Raw genomic sequence first — 9,109 nt, 5'->3', positions numbered from 1 at the left:
GGGCTACGGAGCCGACGCCATCTTTGAGGGACACAGAAGCACGGCTGAGTGGGGGAGGGGAGGCATCCAGCCGTCAGGCACGGCCCAGGGACCGTCTGCATGGTGTCAGACGAGGAAGCAGGCACCGTCTCTATAATGTCACGAAGCAGTTCAGACCATCATTTGTGTATATATAAAAAATAAATATATACGTTTTTACGTATACGTACGTACATTGCAACATTAAAGACCCTTTCAAGTAGTTTGAATATAACTTCACTAACTTCAGACTATCGTTATTTGAAATTGGTGCTAAGATTTGTGCCTGAGAGCAAAAAAAATGTATGATGTTAACTTTTAATTTTTTTAAATTATTTTTAATTTTTTAATTTAATCTAAATTTTTTTTGCTACTTTCTGTTGCCTCCGGTCTCCAGCAACAAGTGCAACAACTTTTGTAGAACTCCACCCCGTGGTCATGGAACGATCAGCTCTAGCATCCAATCTTTCTAGAACAATTCAAAGCTCTACTTTTATCTAGTGATAACGAACTTCCTGGTTCAGGTCCGAAATCTCTAGAAGGAAATGACACTCGTTAAACGATGTCTTTTTTTAAAAATGATTTTTCGGGGTATTTTGATAAGAGAAACAAATAAAGACCCGCCCATGTCTACACTGATTGGTTTACTCAGGTACCGTTGGCCAATCAGGATGTTGCACCTGCTCCATAAACAGGCGCACGGTCTCCTCCTCCTCTGTCATGGGCGCGCTCTCTGGTCTACGCTTCAGTCTGGTGTAAAAATCTGAAATATTTTAATTGATTTGTCAACACCAGGGGTCACTGTCCAAACTCACGGGGGAGGGCAGTGCAATTCTTGTGGAATTATATCGCAAATCGTCGTATTTTTTTATAAGGTGATATAATTTCACAGAGTGACTTCGATGGTGCGACTTAACGGTTAGCATTAAGCTAAACCGAAACTCCGGACTGCTCCTTTTTAACCAGTTCTACCCTGGAGCTAAGCGTATTACGGTGTAGAGACATGAGAAAAAAATAAAAAAATAAAAATTTCAGGACATCAGAAATTTTTGCGGTGCGCACCCATTGGAGCCCCGCCCCCTATGTCCCTTTAGGGGCTCCGGAGAACGGTGCGTACTTTTTAACATGATCTTGGACTCTGCTTGATTTTACAGTGAAAAAAAAAATCGGAGAAACTAAAACGATAGAACTGATGATAAACCAGATCTAAAGGTCATCGAGGTCAAAGTCAGCCAATCGGTGACCAGCACATGTTCTGGCGATAAAACCGGACTATAAATATTACTCTAAATGTTAGTGTCTTTTATTTTGAAGCTGCTCCACTGTTTCCTCTCTGACCTTCTCCTTTTTTTTAACAAGACTTTTCACTTTTGTCCAGAAATTGTTGCTAATTACACGCCAATAATCGGTGCAATCGGTGTGATTTTTATGTCATCGACTGTAAGTCAGGTTTATGAGAAGAGACCGGGCAGCTTCAACAGACTCCGTTTTCTGTTGGTCCTCCCCAGCTGTCAGCCCCCCCTCTACCGCCCCCCCCGTCTAACGAGAGGTTGCCAAGGTGACAAGAGGCCACATGTCTTGGGGGTCACTGGCTGAAAAGACTCCATTGTTGCGCTTAAGCCGTCTTCAGTTTGGGGATCGCCGCCGTCTGAACGCTGTTTTATTTTATTTATTTTTTTTACTTCAGTTTATTGTCCCGGCCCAAAGATGGTCCTCTGACCTGAGGTTGGGGGGGTGAGGGTATAGTTAACTATAAGTTAAAACAGCTACTCTGACAAAAGCTAAGTTCACTCATGCTTCTCAGGCTTCCACTAGATAGCGCTGTGACAACATCCATCCTGCACCACAGGTGATGAGAGTCAAGTCTTATCAGGTCGGAGACTGTGACACGGAGTCTAGATGTAAGTGTAAAAAAACCCTAACGACCTGGGCAGTAGTTTGTGGAACAACGACGTAATAAAATCGCAGGAAAAGTGGATCGATAAAAATGATCGATTTATTGCTGTCAATCAAGCTGTCAGTCAGGACTGGTAATTATAATTAATCAAGAATTTCTTAAATGTTGAAAAACAAAATCCCTGTAAATTGCTGGAACAGAGAGACCGACATCGGCAGCTAGAGGTCAGTGTTTCACATCAGGGTTTATTTGTGATAAGATGGAATGAATCATGGACGTGGTTTCATGGATTTGATTCTACGTTTTTCTATCGGCGTGCCGACGGTCATCGCTCCAGGGAGATGGGTCAGTGAAGTGAACACTCTCATCCTTCATTTAAAAAACAAAACAAAAACAACACGTTTCATTTTCTCTTCTCTAATCTGTGACGTTCATCCACCAGATGGAGAGTAATGACTGGTCTATCTGTAGAGTTCATTAGTGGCGACGGTGACTGTCATCAGCATGTGCGCGCGCACACACACGCACATGCACACGCACATACACGTAAAAAAAACTAAAAAAAACAAACAAACAGGACATCGGTGAAACCTGGATGTGAACACAGCAGCAGAAACTGGTCCTGGCCTCTAAAAGACAGGAGGTGGTTTTGAGGTTTTGAGGGGGGGGCGGGGGCAGTTCTGGGGTCAGTACAATCGCCACATCCAGGTCCAGTCCCCGTCACAGCAGATGTGATGTTGTGGTTTCCACCGCCTCCTCCGTTTTATTCCAAGAGTTAAAGATGTCCGGCGTCTCCCTTGACTTTTCCATCACACTGTTTCCTGCGTCTCCTCAGAGGCTGACGTCTGATTGGTCAGACCGGCTCCGGCCACTCGCCGGCTGCTTTTCCTCTTGAAGCTCCGACTGTACTGCGATGGGGTCCAAGGCAACCAGGCCAGACTGGCGTCGCTGTTGTCAGAGACCACGTTGCTTTGGTTCCTCAGGCTGCGGCGCACAGAACGCTGCCTCCTGCTGGCCACGTGTTTAAAAACATCCTCGAAATAAAAGTCGACCTGTGAGGGAGCCGAGTCTGAGCTGCTGCTGTTGTCTCTCAAGTCCCGCTCCGGTTCCTGTTCCGCTTCATTTCCTGCGAGTGGAGGAGAGTGAAGGGGTTCTGATTCCTCAGCGGGCTCAGGGTCAGAGGTCAGGTCACTGTTGACCAATGTCTGTTTGGCCGAACTATGCTGAGATGAACTTTGGTCTTCACTCAGCTCCTCACTGAGGAGATCAGAGTCAGCAGCTCTAGCCCGTCTTTTCGTAGCCGAGCTGGGAGACAAGATGCAGTCGTCCGACGTCTGGACCACCATGGGGGAAGTCGGGTCCTCTACGCTACGGGCCATCTGGGCCGTGAGGTCAGTTTCTGAGGAGGCGCCACAGAGAAAATGTAAAAAAAACACCAACTTACAGACAAAATATTAACACGTGGAACATTGACCACTGACGGATCAGTCAGTACCTGAAGACGCAGCTGCCTCTGCGCCCGCACTACGCCTCTCCGTGATGGGGCTCAGTGTTGGGTTCTTGGAGGCGTACTCATGAGAGCCGTACAGTGAGCGATCCACGCCCCTGCTCCAACGACAACTTCCCGCGGAGGATTTCTGTCAAAAAAAAACAAACAACAACTCTGTCGTCATGGCAACGTTGACTGTGAAAGTTCTAATACGGCAGTAAATCTAAGAAGTAAATGACGGCGTCATCGGAGCGGAATCTTCAGATCTAGTCGAACTGAAAGACAGGTTAACCATCATCAGGTATGGGACCAGGCCATTGCTTCGCAAGTCACAAGCAAGTCTCGAGTCTTTGCACTCAAGTCCGAGTCAAGTCTCAAGTCAGGACAGGCAAAGTCTGAGTTCGGTCCAAGTCAAGACCGAAGAGTGTCAAGTCCCAAGTCCTGCTGTTTCTGTTTCGAGTCCTTTTCGAGTCGTTTTAAACAAAATAATAATATATTTACACAGATCACTGCCACTCGTTTTTTGTTGACCATCTCGTTTTTAAATCCGAACAACACGATCTTTGGTCTAATTTTCTCTCAACCGCGCGTTGTTCGACAGCTCTTCCTCATTGGTTGTCCCGCAACCAATTGGCTCGATGCTATCGCGTCAAAACAACGTGGGTCTAACTTACTCCTTAATGACTTACTTTATAATCTGTGGGTTTTGGAGAAAGTATCAAGTCTTGTCGAGTCAAAGGGCTCAAGTCCGAGTGAAGTCACGAGTCGTTGACATTAAAGTCCAAGTCGAGTTTCAAGTCTTGTCATTTTGTCAAGTCGAGTCTTAAATCATCAAATTGATGACTCCAGGAGTCTGACTCGAGTCCAAGTCATGCGACTCGAGTCAACACCTCTGGTTAGGAGTAGCGGTGTAAATCGGCAAAAATCTGGCAATACGATACGTATCATGCAACAATACGATATACTGCGATACTATAGTCATGACGATATATTGAGGGTTTTCCCCCCCCCAGTGTAGCTGTAGTCCAAGTGTGATCCCTGTACAATCAACTAGTGGTCGGAGGTTTAAATGCAACACAAAAATAACTCAATTTGCATTATGCGTTAATTGTGCTGTAGAATATCGATATATTTCACTATATTGATATTTCCGACACCCTTCGTTAGTAGATGCGAGGTGCACCGTAGTTGTGCAAGTCTTGTCATTTTGTCAAGTCGAGTCTTAAATCATCAAATTGATGACTCCAGGAGTCTGACTCGAGTCCAAGTCATGCGACTCGAGTCAACACCTCTGGTTAGGAGTAGCGGTGTAAATCGGCAAAAATCTGGCAATACGATACGTATCATGCAACAATACGATATACTGCGATACTATAGTCATGACGATATATTGAGGGTTTTCCCCCCCCCAGTGTAGCTGTAGTCCAAGTGTGATCCCTGTACAATCAACTAGTGGTCGGAGGTTTAAATGCAACACAAAAATAACTCAATTTGCATTATGCGTTAATTGTGCTGTAGAATATCGATATATTTCACTATATTGATATTTCCGACACCCTTCGTTAGTAGATGCGAGGTGCACCGTAGTTGTGCGACTGTCTCACCTTCATCTTGCCACAGGCGGCCCTGGCAGAGGAGCGCGTCGACCTTCTGACAAAGTCGTTTTTTCTCGCCCTTTTTCTCCCGGACGTCACCGGAGCCGCAGCGTCACGCGTCCCGGAGGAAGTGATGATGTCACTGTCAGACTCTGAGGAAAAAAGTTGTAAATATATAATATAAAAAATATAAAAAAATTATGGTCTGCGTAGGAGACTCACCTGTCTGAGACGACGCCTCCTCACCTGAGGCAGAATTCACGCTCGACGGCTGAAAGTCCAAGCATTCTAGGATTTCAACAGAGAGTGAGAACTTTTACATCACAGACGCGTCCAATCCACGTTCAGAAACGACACAAACTGCTGTAACGTACCTGTGTCGCTCGACATCGCAGTGAAGATCTCCTTCATGGAGGGGAGAACAATCTGGAAAACAACGTGACTCCAGTAAGAGCTTTGATGAATTTCTCCGTCTCAGAAACACAAAATACTAGGGATGTCAAAGCAATTATGCTAATATCTGGTCGATAATATCGGTCGGCCAATAATATTGGCCAGATATTAGCGTAATTACGTAATATCTGTAAGAATAATTTTTTCCTCCGACAATGAAAACCCGATAACCTGCACACTAATGATGTGTGCCCTAAAATTAGTTTTGGGGAAAAACAGCTGTATGAAAGTGAAGGTCACTAGATGGCAGCATTGCAGCTCCTTTTATTAATCTATTTTAATATTCAGGGGGTTGTATGCTGGTTATTTACAGATAATTACGTAAATATTACCAGGCGCTCAATAATATTTCTAATATTTAGGTGGTAAGGGGGATGAAAAAACTTCCTGTCCCCTAGGGGGAGCATGGAAGAAAATAATTGAGAAACACTGCTTTAACCCATCACCTTAGTGAGCAGGCGGCACTTAACTTCCTTAACCAGCAGGCCACAACTGCCCCGCTATATCGGTAGATGTGGTAATCGGAATCAAGTGTTCGGAGTATCGGCATAGTGGAAAAAAAGAGTATATCGGACATCCCTACAAAATACAATAAGAAACACTGTGAGAAGAGTTTTCCCCCAATGTTGTCATGTCCCTCCTCCCCCGTCTCTCACCTCCTCCTCCACGTCAGTCTTTTCTCCCTCGTCTTCGAACGTCACCCGGGACCTGTGAGGAAGCGTCAGCGACGGAGAGGCACCGAGCTCAGTCAGGCTACTGAGATCAGGCCGACCGCACGTTCTTGGGGTCTCACTCCGCCCGGACTTCTTCAGCACCGACTGAAGCGTCAGGCCTCGAGCCGGGGTGGAGGCACGCAGGGGGGTTCCTCCCTTCTGTAACGGAGTGCTCGGGGGCAGGTTCTTATCGAATAACTCAGGGGAGAGAAGGCCTCCAAAGTGAACTTTCTTCTTCTTCCTCACGGGAGACGTCCCAGAAGAGTCTTCGTCTCCTGCCGAGAGTCAAAACGTCAGATTCGCCGCTACAAACCTTCAAACATCTGAGTATAAAAAAATGAAATATTTTTTAGATCCAGACCCGCACAACGGTTTAGATCCATTACCTGACAACCTGATCCCCGACATTGAAGGACGACGGGGGGTGAGAAGGAGGAAGACGGGATCTTCGTCTGGTCGGGGGACAGAGCTCTGAGGAGGGAGAACTTCCTTCTGTTGAAAGATGAAAAATGAAAGTATCCCTGAGCTGGACGCTGGTCTGAGGGTCACCAGTAAGGGCGGGCACTGTACGATTTTAGCCCGTTTTTGACCCGATTTTTGAGACGCATGACCTGGCGACGCTCGGCCCGATTTCACGTTTCGTCAGGCGTCAAGGGCCGATTATCTGTCCCCAAACCACCGTCCGACGGTCGGAAGAATTTCTGACATGTCAGAATTTTTTTTATTTGCCGACAAATTGTTTCGCACAGTGGAAAGCGCAAAGTGATAGTAACCATGGTGAGGCGTCGGTGGCACGAAAATATGGAGGCGAGATCGATAGAGCTGTGGCGCTGTCCACAATAAACGTAATAAATAAACAATAAACGTACTGTCCACGTTTATTGAGCCATCTCCGACTCCAGATGCGCCGGCCCCTTTTCTTTTCCGAATTTTCAGCGCACAGTATCGCAGCAATCATAACGGCAGCCTTCTTCTTTTTGAATAGCATGTTGCTAATAACCGGCGTCGGCGCTTTCAAATAAATCTTTATTGACAGCTGTCATTAGACAGGACAGTCAGCAGGGGGCGATGGGCTGTTTTCACCCGCACAGTGTGAGCTCTCTGGTCGCGTTCGATGATCGGACCGTACAGAGTACATAAATCGTGAGCTTTGGCCGTACATCGTAGGTGATCACTCGTACAGTGCGTGACGGTATCAAAGACAAGATTTTAAAAAATCGTACAGTCTACACCCGCCCTAAAGTGGAGATCAGTGAGGTCAGCGTGGGTTCACCACCTCCACTGATCCAGTACCAATTTGACCCCAGTTCATTTGGTATTTTTCCAGGGAGTTCCTACAAAAACCTTCAGTTGTTGTTTGTTGTTCCCCTCAGTTCCGCCTGGTGCAACACGGCTAAAGACTATTTCTCCGATAAAATGATGAGCCCGGAGCACAGGGTCAACGTGGACCCGTCTCAGCGTTGGTCAATGAGTGACACCAACACAACAAATTTATTTTTAATTTTTGGAGAAAAGTAAAACCAAAAATGGAACACTACCTCCTTCAGCTGAACAGGACTGGGGGGGTCTCCGATGGTGGGTGGTTCTCCTTACCGCTGTCATCTATTTGTCCAATAAAGATACATTAACACGTCAACAAATCAGTTCGGCAGAGACAGAGATAAATTTGATTCTAAAGAGGGCTCCCCCAATGGTAACCTCGTGTCCTGTTCTGCTTTGGGGTCAATTCGTAAACCTCCTTCTTCTCCAAGTCCATCAGGTTTTGGAAGGTGGCCATCTTCTGCCTCAGGGTCGACGTAGCCTAAGGGAGGGGCAAACGTTGACGGATATGTTGAGATGTATTCTTTGTATTTAGTCTTGATTGTAATTCGTCATAATTGAGCTTAATTAATCCAGATTAATTAACATCGCTGTAAACTACTGGAATACAAAGACCTCAACAGCACCTCTAGAGACCAACTTCTCTGACGTAACGTCCGTGACTGGAACTAAACCCTAACAGAAATACAAATGAATTCAAAAGCCACTCTTCGATCTGATCTTTTAAATCTCGATACAGGTACCGATACCTAGCCTCCAATACCGATCCGATAATTTAGTTAAAATAATAATAGTAATAATCATCATCATCATCATACCGGTGTTGGTGGAGTTTTCATCCTCTGTTGTGCCATGAAGCGAATGAGAGTGTTTGTCTCTGGTGAACCTTGGACACCAATAGTAGAGCGCCTCCGCCTAGCCTTTAGTTTTGCGGGATTGTCTATGAAAAAAAAAAAAAAAAATTAAATTTTTCATAATAATCATCGACATTATCAATTCTGAATGTAAAGGAATTTTTTTTGTTTTCATGGAGAACATTTATTTAACTTTGCTTGTCGACAGTGTTGGGATAAAACTCTGACTGCTGATGCCAAAATGACATGGTGAGAGTTCGGAGAAGTGCGCGGGGGCGGAAGGGTTGTTAAAATCCGGGTGAGACGTCGTCGCCTTCTCGTCTCCCTCTGAGGCGGCAGCGCTCATCTCATCGCCTGGCATCTGCTGGTGAACCAACCATGAAAACAAGTTTAATATAAAAAAAAACAAGCAGCAATAAAAACTCAATTTTTAAAGTCAATTACAAATAATGTTATTTGTTTTGTTGTCAGACAGGTGGCTGCACAGGAACTATGTTCACACATGTTTTGTGTGCAAATAAAGACAAGTAACACTGTATTTATTTTCTTTTAACTAGCCACCAGAAAACAGGAGCTAGATGAAGCCCTTGTGACAATGGTAGTGAAGAACATACAGCCCTTCAGTATTGTGGAGGATGTGGGATTCAGGGCATTTGTGTCCAAACTGGATCCCAAATATGTTCCTACTATATATATATATATATATATATATATATATCTTCCTACAAGGCAGGTATGTATGTGTGCATGCATGAAACAAATGAGTACTT

General features: G+C 45.2%; 1 protein-coding gene across 1 annotated transcript in view; it reads right to left on the bottom strand.

The window, feature by feature from the left end:
• Positions 1-2,140: 2,140 nt before the first annotated feature.
• The window catches only part of LOC103396913 (cell division cycle-associated protein 2-like), a 12,771-nt gene continuing 5,802 nt past the window's right edge, over positions 2,141-9,109 (bottom strand). The window contains exons 2-12 of the mRNA XM_025052908.1: positions 8,538-8,703; positions 8,304-8,425; positions 7,864-7,966; positions 7,712-7,767; positions 6,552-6,807; positions 6,109-6,440; positions 5,374-5,425; positions 5,222-5,287; positions 5,009-5,151; positions 3,411-3,552; positions 2,141-3,314 (exon numbers count right to left, since the gene is read on the bottom strand). Coding sequence (XP_024908676.1) covers positions 2,725-3,314; positions 3,411-3,552; positions 5,009-5,151; positions 5,222-5,287; positions 5,374-5,425; positions 6,109-6,440; positions 6,552-6,807; positions 7,712-7,767; positions 7,864-7,966; positions 8,304-8,425; positions 8,538-8,700 — 2,025 coding nt within the window. The 5' untranslated portion in view covers positions 8,701-8,703 and the 3' untranslated portion in view covers positions 2,141-2,724. The remainder of the gene's footprint in view (positions 3,315-3,410; positions 3,553-5,008; positions 5,152-5,221; positions 5,288-5,373; positions 5,426-6,108; positions 6,441-6,551; positions 6,808-7,711; positions 7,768-7,863; positions 7,967-8,303; positions 8,426-8,537; positions 8,704-9,109) is intronic.

The sequence above is a fragment of the Cynoglossus semilaevis genome, chromosome W, assembly GCF_000523025.1.
Source record: "Cynoglossus semilaevis isolate Cse_v1.0 chromosome W, Cse_v1.0, whole genome shotgun sequence".
Taxonomy (NCBI): Eukaryota; Metazoa; Chordata; class Actinopteri; order Pleuronectiformes; family Cynoglossidae; genus Cynoglossus; species Cynoglossus semilaevis.
This window is presented reverse-complemented; position numbering and strand designations above follow the sequence as displayed.